At 37.1% G+C, this 14,078-nt stretch overlaps 3 protein-coding genes across 3 annotated transcripts; 2 read left to right on the forward strand and 1 right to left on the reverse strand.

Annotated features, from left to right (window-relative positions):
* The first annotated feature begins 1,509 nt into the window (after positions 1-1,509).
* Positions 1,510-1,863, forward strand: LOC145616726 (putative F-box protein At5g60060). The gene has a single exon (XM_081671471.1). It carries the CDS (start codon positions 1,510-1,512, stop codon positions 1,861-1,863), a length of 354 nt encoding a protein of 117 aa, XP_081527597.1.
* A 1,735-nt stretch (positions 1,864-3,598) lies between these two features.
* LOC145616727 (uncharacterized) lies at positions 3,599-4,297 on the reverse strand. Its single transcript, XM_081671472.1, has one exon. It carries the CDS (start codon positions 4,295-4,297, stop codon positions 3,599-3,601), a length of 699 nt encoding a protein of 232 aa, XP_081527598.1.
* A 5,784-nt stretch (positions 4,298-10,081) lies between these two features.
* On the forward strand, positions 10,082-11,241 carry LOC145616729 (F-box/kelch-repeat protein KIB1-like). The gene is made up of 2 exons (XM_081671473.1): positions 10,082-10,502; positions 10,601-11,241. The coding sequence occupies exons 1-2, from the start codon at positions 10,082-10,084 to the stop codon at positions 11,239-11,241; spliced, it is 1,062 nt and encodes a 353-aa protein (XP_081527599.1).
* Positions 11,242-14,078: the final 2,837 nt, after the last annotated feature.

The following is a 14,078-nucleotide window of genomic DNA, read 5'->3' on the forward strand; positions in this document are numbered from 1 at the left end:
ATTTCAGTTAAGCAAAAATAAGGTGAAGAGAACGGGGCGTTATTGTAAAATTTGAGCATCTTTCACCAATTGACCAAACATATATGGAAATCTTTCACAATTTGCATAGCTTAATAAAAATCAATGTTAGGAAATAAACTAAACTTATCAAATACTAACGAGATTTGTTGAGAAAAGATATGATGTAATCGTATCTTTTATTTATTTCTAATTTTTCTGCTTTCCTAATTAGATCAGATTTGTAATTAGCAAACTGGATAGATTTTAGATATATAAGCAATCTAAAATTATTTAGGAAAGTAAAATATCCAAATTAGTGTGAATTTCTAGGTTAACCTATATATATAAGAGGGTTATTGTCTTATCAATTAATAATCGTATCAACTTAGGGCTTAAAGAAAATACTACGTATAAAAATTTCTATGCCTAATTTTTTTTTTTTTTTTTGTGCCTGATTTATTAAATTGGTAAGTACGTTATTATTGTAATTTGTATTTTGTTTTTGATGATTTAGGGAGCATGGAGGAGAAGGGTGCAGTAGTAGATTTTTCCAAACTTTTAGATGAATTGTTGGTGCAAATAGCTGAAAAACACATTGTATCAGTGGAAGATTTCATCAATTTTTCACATGTTTGTCGTTCATGGCGTCGTGCTGCCAATGCTTGTGATATTGAGAAACTGAGCATAAAATGGGCGCGGCATCAGATGCCGTGGCTAATGCTAACTGATGGCGTTGATGGTCCTGAAGTACAATCCTTGTTTATCATTTAGCAATAATCAAGGGTTGGATTACTCAGACATTGACCCTCTTCGCTGTCAAAGAATTGAAGACTGCTAAATTTGAAGAGTATTAGCAAGAGCTACGATTTTAACATTCCCGAAATGTACAAGAGGGCTTGTTGGGGTTCGCCTTATGGTTGGGTTATCACATTAGGTGTTAATCAATCTATGCACTTATATAATCCTTTTACTAGAGACCGACTTCCCCTTCCTGATCTAAGGTCTTTCTGTGATAAAGAACTCGAGCGTGATGATCAATATCATATCATGGATGGCCAGCATCTCTCTAAACCGGTCTTGCTTCGAGTTCCTAGCAAGTGTCGTAAGGTTGATAATGATGATGCTCGTGTTTGTGATGATTATGTTGATGATGATGATGGCGTATGGGTTGTGGTCATTATGCATAGCGATTTCAAGGTTTTAGCTACTGCAATGCCGGGAGACAAAGCTTGGACATTATTAGTCAAGGCGGAGGAGTGCCATCTTGAAAATTTGGTTATGCAAGATGTTTTCTATAGTCAGTCACCATATGAGGTCATTGATTTTTGTTGATCGTGAAGGTAATTTGTTCTACTCCGACTTCCATGATATAGAACGCCCACAGAAGATAAAGCCTTATATAGCCGAGCCTCCAAGCACAGAGCGAATAGGGGACAAGGACAAATTTATACTCGATACATTATTGAGTCCAATAATGGCAGTATCCTATTAGTAAATAAAAAGACTATGATGGGTGAATCTTATGACTATCATACTTGTAGTTTTAGTGTCTACAAGCTTGATGAATCCACAAAAAGTTGGGAGGAGGTGAAAGATTTGCAAGGTTTTTGTCTGTTTTTGGGTCCTAATGTAAGCATGTCTATCAACGCTCAAATTGCTGGCTGCCGAAGCAATTGTATATACTTTTGTGATGATCTTCGAACATTTTATTATGGTACTAAAATCAATTATGTCGGAGGGCATGACATGGGTGTATATTCCATGGATGATGGGACGATCCAACCTTTTTACACAGGTGATCATTCAAGGTCATCTCATTGTTGTCCATTTTGGTTATCTCCTATGCTTGTGAAAAGTTCTTAGTAGGGTGTTATTTGAGTGGGTAGTTTAGCTTGTTAAGCTACATTGTGTCATTTGCTTATTTTAAAAATGATTTTGTGCATTACATTCAATTATTCAAAAAGGAAATATTTTGAGCTTGTCATATGTTTATTGCTACCCCGTTCCTGAAAGTTAGATTCTTCTTATTATTCATAGCCGAAAATATTCATAGTCAAAGATGTTCATTGAAGATCGCGCAAATGCAAAGTGATGAGTCGAACTTTTAGGAACGGAAGAAGTACTTTAATTGTGGGTTAAATATATAACGAATACTTCGAATTATAGACTATAAAGTATGTTGTGAAGTTAACTTACATGACTTGTAATTTTATAATTATTTTATAATCAAACCGACCTTACACCATTTTTCATTGTAAAATTGCATCTTTTAGTGGGTCAAACCCCATTAGAAGTATTTTGAATGGAGATTCTCTTTTACTCCTCAACTCCCAAATGGCTTAGTCCATCAACCCCGAACCTGATAGGCCCCTTCCTCTTACCAAACCTATATACCAAAAAAAAAAAAAAAAAAAAACTCAATCACTGAATTAACACATGGCAAAATTGTACAAGTATATCTGAAGTACTCCACGTATTGTAGAAGTTACAATGCAACAAATGTCTATCGTCAAAATAATATACAACAAAGGTTGTGGCTTGTGGGTAGTTCATTTCTTCTTATTGAATTTCTGGCATGTGTAGGATATGGTGTGCATCAGTGCATGTATTCTACTGCATTCTCTTCTTTGCTTATTACTGAGATCGTCGAATGTTGACTACTGGTTAATAGTTTATTGAAAAGTAATGAATGTGAGAGAAAAGATATAATAACAAAATACTCGTAGTTGTAGATTTGGGTAGGAACCATAAGAGGAGAGATATATAATATTTTAATAAAGCTTTTTGCCAGAAAAGGAAATGTAACACTTATTAAAACATAAGACCATAAGTGTAACACTTGTTAACATGAAGGGAGTAATTATTATTATAAAAACATAATTCAACTTCTTTATAAAAACTAATCTTGTTATTATTAATTTCCACTGAGGTGAACCATCCAATTGAAAACACTTTTTTTTGTTGATTTCGTAAGACTCTTAACCCCTATTACCCCCTGTTGTGACCACTCCATGCAATTGACTGGCCATATATAAAAACTTGTGTTTGACAAAAATCAATTTTAATCGACAAAAGTTATTAATTACAAAGAGGAAAAAAAAAAAACAATAAAAAATTTTTAATTAGGGAAAATCATATTTGATATAAATAAGCTTCAGTAACTACACATCAATTTTATCAAATGTCCAATTTGAAATCAAATAATAATATTAATAATAAAAAAACATGATAGTGAAGCTAGCTACAAAATATACTAGTATAAAATTTTGATATATATATTTTTTGGTGTTTAGAGAGCCACAAGGGTGGATGATGGGAATCGATCCCAAGATCTCTTGGAACCGGGAGGGAGCTCTAACCACTTGAGCTATATATATGAGAGGGTTTAAAATTACAAGTAGTTTATTCTTGGTGAGATGACAATCAAGTGGGGTAAATTGATTAAAAAAAAGAGAAAAAATAAAAAAAAACTTTAAAATAATTAATTTTAATAAACTGAAATTAATTTTACTGATCTAAATTGAAATTATTTTTATTTAAATGAAATTATTATTTTTTTTTTTTTTTTTTTGACAAACCTGCAGCATAGCCCATTTTATTAACTCAACAAAAGAGAAGCATCAGTACAAAGAGCACCCTGAATTTCAGCAGGGGATTCTTCCAACCAAACACGATAACTACTAAAAGAAAAGCTTAACTTTGCTAGACTATGGGCAACTACATTACCCGACCTTCTAACATAAGAAAAAGAAACAGAACGACACCCACGGGCTAACAACAAGATATCCCTCACCACATTCCCAAACGCACATGGCATTGTAATACCTTTCTTCATATGGTGAAAAAGCTTTAGATTATCCGTCTCAAGAATGAACTTATCGAACCCCGCTTCCATGGCAATCTTTAAGCTTTCTCTCATTGCCATTGCCTCACCAATATCGACACCCATCTTTCCTGCTTCTGTCGAGCAAAAAGACACAACAGCATCACCCATCTCATCTCGAAGCACACCACCCATTCCAAGCACTTGATCACAAAAGGCAGCATCTGTATTTAGCTTAAAAAGCCCTGCAGCAGGGGCTTTCCATATCTCTGATGACAGCAGCCCTTCTCTCGCAGCCTTCTCCCTAGAATTAGCCATCTCATACTCCCCAACCAAGCTCATTGCCTTGTCTAAAATATCACATTCCCTCCTCTCTTTTTTATCAAAAGCCCACAGATTTCGCCTAAGCCATATACCCCACGCAAGACTCCAAAAAACATCCCACCAGTTGTTAACTTTTATTTTCTCTTGCATCATTACACACTATCCACGAAAGCTATCAACTTCCAAAACACTTGTGTCAATTCGGAGAGCAGAATGTCTCCATAAGGAGCAAATGGATGGGCATAATAGAACCATGTGTGCAGTAGTTTCATTTCCTTCCCCGCACATAGGACAACGAGGATCAACTTGCATACCCCTAGCTGCTAAACGGCTCATCACAGGCAGCCCCTCCCAAACACATCTCCACGCAAAGAGTTTAACTTTGGGTGGAATTCCAGCCTTCCACACATTCTTCCAGTTGAAAGGAGCCAAAGTAGAAGACGTAGATGCTTTTCCCCTTTCCTCCTTTTCCACCAGTTGGTGGTAAGCGCTCCTAACAGTATAAGATCCATCTTTAGAGTAGTGCCAGGACCATCCATCCTCATCATCAAACATAGGAATGGGAATGCTACTTATCTCATCAATTTCCTTTTGGGAAAACAAACTCGAAAGAGCCTCCAAGTTCCATCTTCTATTTTCCCATAATTCATTCACCATCCTTGGAACACAATCCCCATCCCCTCTAGGTGAAATAACTCTAAAGCTTGGGAGATTGGGAACCCACGGATCCTCCCAGATGCGGATACTGCTCCCTTTACCAACAATCTTAAGAGCACCTTTTTCAATCACCTCTCTCGAGCTCAATATTGACCTCCAAGTAAAGCTTATATTCGGACCAAATTTGGCACCAAAAAAATCAGAATTTGGGAAATATTTCCCCTTCAAAACCCGGGCCATGAGTGAGTCCTTTTTGACCACGATTCTCCACGCTTGTTTAGCTAGCATAGCCTTGTTGAAAACCTTCATATTTCGAAAACCCAGCCCTCCCTGATTTTTTGCTCTATATAATTTATCCCAAGCAACCCAACTCATCTTCCTCTCCTCCCCCTTCCGACCCCAAAAGAAACTCCTACACATTTTTTCCACCACATTAAGAATGCTAACGGGAATAGAAAAACATTGCATCGCATATGTTGGGATAGCCTGCGCTATAGATTTGATAAGAATCTCCCTCCCCGCTTGAGACAAGTAATTTTCTTTCCACCCCTTTAGCTTCTTCCAAACCCGATCCTGAATACTCTGAAATTTTTTTTTTTTAGAACTTCCAATGTAAGTCGGAAGACCTAAATATTTATCATGTCCATCGACAGCCTTAAAAGATAACTTCATCTGAAGCATATTTTTCTTCTCACGTTCAATGTTTCGGCTAAAAGACACCTCCGATTTTTCCATATTCAGTTTCTGGCCTAACGCCGCCTCATAAGTAGAAAGAATATCTAGAACTTTCTCAGTTTCATCCTCATTGGCCCTTACGAACAACAAGCTATCATCTGCGAAAAAAAGATGTGATATGGGTTCCACGTGTCTACCAATTTTAACTCCATGGATGAGTTTATTCCTTTCGGCATCCCGAAGAAGGGCAGATAGCCCCTCGGCACACATAATGAACAAAAAGGGAGATAGAGGGTCCCCTTGACGAAGCCCTTTACTAGGCTTAAACTGTTGAGAAGGTTGGCCATTCACTAATACATCAAAAGAGGCCGATGACACACACTTCATAATGTTCATTGCAAAGGACACCGGAAAACCAAATTTCAACATCATTTTTTCCAAGAAACCCCATTCCACTCTGTCGTACGCCTTGCTCATATCCAACTTCAACCCGAGAAAACCTTTCTTACCCTTCTTTTTTTTCCTCAAATAGTGGAAACATTCATACGCCACTAAAATGTTGTCAGTGATTAATCTACCCGGAACAAAACCACTCTGAGAATCACTAATAATAGAAGGTAGGACTTTTTTTAGTCTGTTTCCAAGCACCTTTGACACAATTTTATAGAGTACATTACACAAACTAATAGGCCTATAATCAACAGGAGACACACATTCTTTCTTTTTTGGAATTAAAACAATATGTGTCTGATTAATAGGACCTAACTCACTACCATTATTCAAAATGCTCAACGAGTTTGCAATCACATAATTACCAACAACATTCCAGTATGTTTGGAAAAAAATAGCAGACATACCATCGGGTCCCGGAGCCTTTGTAGGGTGCATTTGGAACAAAGCATCCCGAACTTCTTCACCAACGAAAGGGGCATTTAACTCAGCAAATTGGGAAGTTGAGATTGCCGAGTCCACTTTCTCAACCACAGCATCCGAATCACATTGGCCACCCGACGTAAACAGGTCATCAAAATGTCGAACCAGAACTTCTGAAATTTGCTCCTCCTCGCTGAAAGTGTTCCCAGCAGCATCATCAATTTTACGAATATGGTTCCTTGATTTCCTTTGACTTGCTTTTGTGTGAAAAAATGCCGTATTTTTGTCACCATTTTTAAGCCAGTCTTGTCTGCTCCGCTGTCTCCAATACAACTCCTCTCTTCTCTCTAGCTCGTCCATTCTTCCATCCAAAGCTCGCATTTGAGCAATAATCTCATCAGTTTGAGTCTCACTCATAAGGCTCTCCATTCTCGCTCTGCAATCCTTCAATTCCTTCACAAAGTCACCAAATTTTTTTCGACTCCAAGCACTCAAATTTAAAGAGGTATGGGCAATTTTAGAGCATATATCCCCACCTCCACCACTCCAAATATTTGCCACAATATCACCACAAGTCTCATCTCTCAACCACATTTCCTCGAAACGAAATTTTTTGATTTTTTTCTTCTTTTTAATAATTCCCACCCCCTCATCAATACAAAGAAGAATTGGTAAGTGATCAGACTTCCGTTTAGCCAAATGCGACATAAAGGATCCAGTAAAGAGGTCTTTCCACTCTCTATTTGCTAGAAAACGATCCAATCTCTCTTGCACATTATGATCTCCCCCTTGATTGTTGGTCCATGTAAAATCATGGCCCACATATCCCAAATCTGCCAGTTCGCACGAAGCTAAAGCTCCCCTCAAAATCTCTGCTTCATCATTCCTAAAATCACTCCCACCCTTCTTCTCACAAGACATGAGCATTAGATTCAAGTCACCCCCACAAAGCCAAGGAGTAGTGGAATCACCTCTCAAATTTTCCATTAGCAGACGGGTCTTGTGCTTATTTTCAGCTTCCGGATGTCCATACACTCCCGTAAATCTCCACCCTTGCTTATTTGGCATTTTGACCCAAGAATCAATATGGTTCAAAGAGTAAGACTTCACTTCCACCTCCACCATGTCATTCCACAACAAAGCCAGACCACCACTCCGCTTACGCCCTTCCCCATCACAACTTACAGCAAGTAAGTTAGAGAAATGAAGCTTATTTTTTACTTTCACCATCTCGTTATTTTTCAACTTTGTTTCCGATAAGAAGAGAATTTGGGGTTTTTCAAGGATGATTACATTCCTCACCGCACTAATTGCCGAGGGGCTCCCCAAACCTCGACAATTCCAAGATAATATGTAATTCATTGATCACCGAGAGCCCATGTAGTGGGGCCCGCCACATTCACATTAGCTTCCTCAATTCTTCTCTTCTTAATTTCAGCATACTCTTTTTCATCATGCATTATCATATCACCACTCTCCTGCTCCTCCTCCCTAATTCCCCTTTTAGCTCCTACCACACGTCCCCTCTCCCCATCATTTTTCCTCTCCCCTTTCTTTATCACAACCTTTCTTAGACCTCTGCCCTTTCCTTCCTTTTCCACCTTTAAATCACTAGTATTTTTAGTATTCCCCAGCTCCTCCATACTTTCCTGCATATCCATCATCATCCCCCCCTCTATAATATTATTATGCAACATGCTCTCATTATTTGTCACCTTAACTTCCTCCTTTTCATTCACTTCTACTCCGTTTTTATTCCTTCCCCTGCCTACACTCCCTAATAAGTTTTTTTCCTCACCCTCCTCAATCATAGCAGTCCCAACAGTTCGCAGCACCATCTTTTTACTACTACTATCTAGGACTGCAATAAGTTCAGCTTCTTTTTCTTTTACAATTCTTTCCTTTTTCACACTGCTCATAGCACATGGAGAAGAGAAAGCCAACCTTCTAGCAGCACCTACTGGCCCCAATTTAATCACATCCGGATCGCTGTACACAGGAGTTTTCTTCAAAGCTGCAGCACTTTTAATACGATCCACCCAAGTCTTCTCAACTTCTCGTTCAGCCATGTCTACTTTAACTTTCTTTCGTGGAGAAGCACGAAGCCAGGGGCCATATTGATACACCATTTTAACAGTATCCCCTTTCTCTTGCTCTTTGTGTTGACACTCCCTCTCTGTATGCTCCAATCTTCCACAAAAGAAACAAAAATCCGCCAACCGTTCATACTTGATGTCCACCCATCGAGATTGATTTTTACCCATGGCTAGGAACAAACCCCTCCTCAACGGTTTATTGATATCTATTTGCACCTTAATGCGAACACACTCTCCCCACCCCAATGGATCAGACTCATCTGCCTCCAAGAAACCCCCCAAAAATTCCCCCACATCATACATCACTTCCAAAGAACGTTTGTTAAGGGGCACGTCTAACAAACGCACCCACATGGGTGTATACTTGAATTCGATTTCTGAGGGTTGCTCATCTCCCAAAACTTCCTGCAGCAGTAGCAATTTCTCATCAAAGAATCACGGCCTACCCTCTAGAACACGTTCTTTGTCCTCCACACATAAGAATTGAAAGACGAAAAGGTTTGTTTCAACAACCCTAATTGCAAATTTTTCCTTCAATTTCCAGACATTCGTCAAAGTTCTTTTCATAGCTTCAAGATTATACGGTTTTACAGTCCACAATTTCCCTACCAAAGTAAGGTTCAATTTGGCCTTAGTATCATCACTAACAATCTCAACATAGTCCCCCCCTAACACTATCCCTTCCTCATCTGTAAGCCGAAGTTTTTCCCATTCTTTAACAAGATCATCTCCCATATTCGACATCAGCAGTCGAATACAAGAAGGAATCTAGAGAAATTATTGAAAATCGAGCACTCAGAGAAGGGAAACTGGAACACGCACTCACAAACCCTAGCTTGGGACTCACTCACCCTAGAGAGGGACTTTTAAAATTATTTTTTTACTATATAATTATTTTAAAAGTCAAGTGAACAAGGCCAAATAAACCTACAACAAATAATTTAGCAAATTTAATTATGTATACTGTGATGTGATATTATGAGAATATTATCATATGAGATATCACAAATATCTTAATAATAATACTAGCAAGCGGAGGTAGCGTCTGCGCAATCACAAGGTTAGCCCTTTTTAGTTTTTACGTTATTATATATTTTTTTTAAAGGCAACGTTTTTATAATTAATAATGCCTAATTGCTGATTTAATTTGTATGGTTTACTGATTAAATTTAAATCAAGATTGATATAATACATCCAGATTATGAATTTACTGTAAAATTTTAGCATCTTTTTTAATTCACATTGTGTCACGTAATTTGAGTATCGATATTTAACTTAGGGTTTCAAAAAAAAAAAAAAAAAAAAAAGTTCTATGCCTAAAATTGTTTTGCCTGATTTATTAAAATTGGTTAGTTATTTCTTCATTCAATTCAATCTGATATTTTTGTAATTGATTTATTGTAATTTGTTTTTAGTTTTTGGTAATTAGAGAACATGGAAGAAAAGGGTGCAGTAGTAGATTACTCCAAACTTTTAGATGAATTGTTGATACGAATTGTTGATACGAATTGTTGAAAACCACATTGTATCAGTCATAGATTTCATCAATTTCTCGTGTGTTTGTCATTCATGGCGTCGAGCTACCAATGCTTGTGATACCGCGAATTTGAGAACAAAATGGACGCGGCATCAGATGCCGTGCCTAATGCTAACTGATGGCATAGACGGTCCTGAAGTACAATCCAAGATTAGAGTTGGTACAACTTGTCCTTCCGATAAAGCTGGGAGAACTTTAAGTAAACGCGAATTGGGATTGTATTATTCAAGTATTGACCCTCTTTGTTGTCAAAGAAGTCTGCTGAATTTGAGCTGGAATAGGAACTGGAGTTATGATTTTAACCTCCCAGAAATGTGTGGGAGGGCTTGTTGGGGTTCGCCTTATGGTTGGGTTGTCACATTAGGTGTTGATCGAGAGATGTACATGTTTAATCCTTTTACTAGGTCTCGGCTACCCCTTCCTTGTCAATCGACTTTCCATCATTATTGTGGTCATGTAGACATATATGGCCCTGTTCTTTCTAGAGTGGTCTTGCTTCGAGTTCCTAGCAATTCAAGTATCGTGGTGTTGATAGTGATCCTCGGGTTTTTGATAATTATAATAATGATGATGATGGCATATGGCTTGTGGTTGTTATTTATAACCACCTTGTAGGTGTAGCAATGCCGGGAGACAATGCTTGGACAATATTATCTGGTTTTCTTGCAACAAGTAGTTGTACTTCACCTATGCAAGATGTTTTCTATAGTCACCAAATGAGGTCATTGATTTTTGTTGATGGCGAAGCTAACTTGTGCTACTCCGACCTCCATGATCCAAAACACCCACATAAGATACAGCCTTATGTGGCCGGGCCTCCAATCACAGAGCAAATAGGGGACAAGTACAAGTGGTTCACTCGATATATTATCGAGTCCAATGGCAATATTCTTATAGTAAATAAGAAAACTTTGATTAGGAAAACTTGTGAGTATCATACTTGTAATTTTAGTGTCTACAAGCTTGATGAATCCACGAAAAGTTGGGAGGAGGTGAAAGATTTGCAGGGTGTTTCTCTGTTTTTGGGCCTTAATGTAAGCATGTCTATCAATGCTAAAGATGCTGGTTGTCGAAGCAATTGTATATACTTTTGTGATGATCTTCGAGCATTTTATTATGGTTTTAAAATCAGTTATGTCGGAGGGCATGACATGGGTGTATATTCTATGGATGATGGGACGATCCAACCTTTGTACACAGGTGATCATTCAAGGTCATCTCACTGTTGCCCATTTTGGTTATCTCCTATGCTATGATAAGTTGTTCTTAGTAGGGTATTATATATTTGTGTTGCTAGTTTTGTTTTGTTATGGTACATTGTGTTATTTGCTTAATTTACCTTCAAAATGTCGGTGTAACTGATACAAACAGCAGAAAATTTAGACAGTGATAAGCTGCTTAATTTATGATTACTCCAATATCTTAAAGGATTATAATTTGATGGAGACAATGTTAGCTCGATCTTATATAAGCTCAATCTCCTTTTAGAGAAAGATTGATATAATAACATCCGCTTGATGGCGTGATGCATGGTACGTAGAAATTGCTCTATATCGCTAAGCAGCAAGTATAATGCAGCTTGCCTAGACATGCCTGGCCTGATGGCGTGTAGCAAGGTATATGGACGTACGAGGCGAAGAAGCAGAAAAATGGCGGCAGTCTTCTCAACATACTTCAATTCTTTCTTGGTACATTTCTCTTCGTTCCAATTTTCTCATTGAATATAATTCGTTAATTCCTTCCTCTCTGGTACATATCTCTTCCCTTTCTTTTCCCATTTACCTATACATTAGTCTAAATTAACCGTAGAAACTTTTTGGGCATAGAATCAACTTTTCTTTTACTAAAATTGTACGTGATTTATATTTTATATGCTTAATTATTTTAATTTGTGTTTGGGCATAGGTTTGTTTTTGTTCATCAATTGTGATAATCTTATGTGATCTTGTGTAACAATTGCATTTGACAGCCTTTAACGTTAGTTTAGTGCTTAATGTGTTCATTGTACTAGTATGTTGTTTAGGGTATGGTAATGGTATGTTCGTTGTTGTCTCTTAAATTATTGGTTACATTACATGTACAAATTATCTCCTACGGAGTATATTTGCTTAGGCTATGTAGGGCTGGTTATCCAATATAGCTTGCGGCATTTAATTTCTATCTGACTTAATTGGGAACTAACGATTTTTGTTAACACTATATATATTGATTATGTGAAATTATACATAGGAAGTAAGAAGAGTCTTTCTAAATAGGACAAGGGACGAGTGCATGATAGACTTAATAGGGAGACAACGAAGGGGGGAAGACAAAGAATTGAAGGTGTAACAAAGACATGAATTAGAGAAGCGTGATTTTATTTATTTACGGTGGCTTTTTCTAATCGAAAGAACAATCATAAAGAGTTTTGTATAAAGATGAACAAGCTAAGGGTGGGGGGGGGGGGGGAATAAGGGATGGTTTAAAGCACCATTTGTTTTATCTTAACACCTTTATGTTCATTTGATCATACTTCTACCATTTTCATTTCTAAAGTGTGGTTTTGCTGCTTGATATCAATAATGCATAGGGTTTATTGGTTTAGCATTATACACATTACATACATAATTGGAAAATCGAGGAATGTCTTAGATGCATATGTGAGGATAAATGTGGAGGAAAGAAGGCAAAGTCAAATGTGATGAGATATATACGTCGTTTAGCATAGCAAGAGATAGAAATTTGTGGGAAAAACAGCTTGCCAAATATTCTTAGTTTGATTTTTAAGTGTTATTTTGCTTGCTTCCCCTCTCTATTTATAGGTCGATTACTAAGAAATAAGTAATGTTGTTAGGATTGAAATGACATGCTGGATCAATGAATTAAGGAAGTAGGATTGAATCGTAAGATCCACATCTTTAAAATATAGGAGTAATAAAAAGGTTACTACGAGTACATGACTAGATGCACACACCACGGTATGTGGTCGCCAATTGCAGCCGGCAACTCCGCAAGGACTTGGCCAAACTGATAAGAAACATATACATCTAATAAGCACCCTTTCACTATCTGCATGGGGTAATATTCCCTCGGAATTGCACTCTTTTAGATGTCATGCATTTGACCTAGCCACGAAAATCGATAATTTTATTAGACATTAAAACTATAGAATTACTAATCTTGGAAAAAAAAATATACATAAATGATATATTATATGGTTTGTATATTATACAAAAAATTATTAAAATTGGATGTGTAGCTTGAACAATGAACATGCAATGTGTCTCATGCTGCCATTTTATTGAAACTTTCCATGCTCTTATAAGTTATAGGAAATTTTGACAATTACCACCTTCTGTTATGTCCATTTTAGCAATTACCACCTTCTATTTTTTATTTTGAAAATTACCACCTTCTATTTTCAAAAACATCAAAAGTTACCACCTTCTTGACTCCCAACTACCACATGACGTCATTTTGGGCTCATTCTTTCCTTTTCCTCCCTATTTCCTTCACATTGCTCATTCTTAACTCGATTTTCATCCCCCCCTCTCACTTTTTTCCCCCAAACAATCAAAAACACTTCAATCCACTCCTTCAAATCAAAATTGACTAACAATTATTGGTGGTTTGGGGTAAAACAAAGTGAAAGGGGAGATGATAATCCAAATAGGAATAAGAAATGTGAGGGAAAAAGGGAGAAAAATGAAAGAATGGGCCCAAAATGACGTCGCGTAGTAGTTGGGGGGCAAGAAGGTGGTAATTTTTGATTTTTTGAAAATAGAAGGTGGTAATTTTCAAATAAAAAAATAGAAGGTGGTAATTGCTAAAATGGACATAACAGAAGGTGGTAATTGTCAAAATTTCCTAAGTTATATACTAATAACTTAATAAGTAATGAGTTTAATTCCTAGACATATAATTGTGCGTGTCATGAAGAAGTTGCATGCCGAAGCCATGTGGCAACCTTTAAGTGGTAGAGCACGACCAATCGAAAGGTGCCAAGTCTACTTAATTAATCTTATTGAATATTAATGATTTTTCTAATGATTTCTAACTAATCAACTTGTTTAAGTAGTGTTTTTAATGAATAACACTTGTACTTAACGTTGGA

This window comes from Chenopodium album, chromosome 26 (genome assembly GCF_948465745.1).
Source record: "Chenopodium album chromosome 26, dcCheAlbu1.1, whole genome shotgun sequence".
NCBI classification, from domain to species: domain Eukaryota; kingdom Viridiplantae; phylum Streptophyta; class Magnoliopsida; order Caryophyllales; family Amaranthaceae; genus Chenopodium; species Chenopodium album.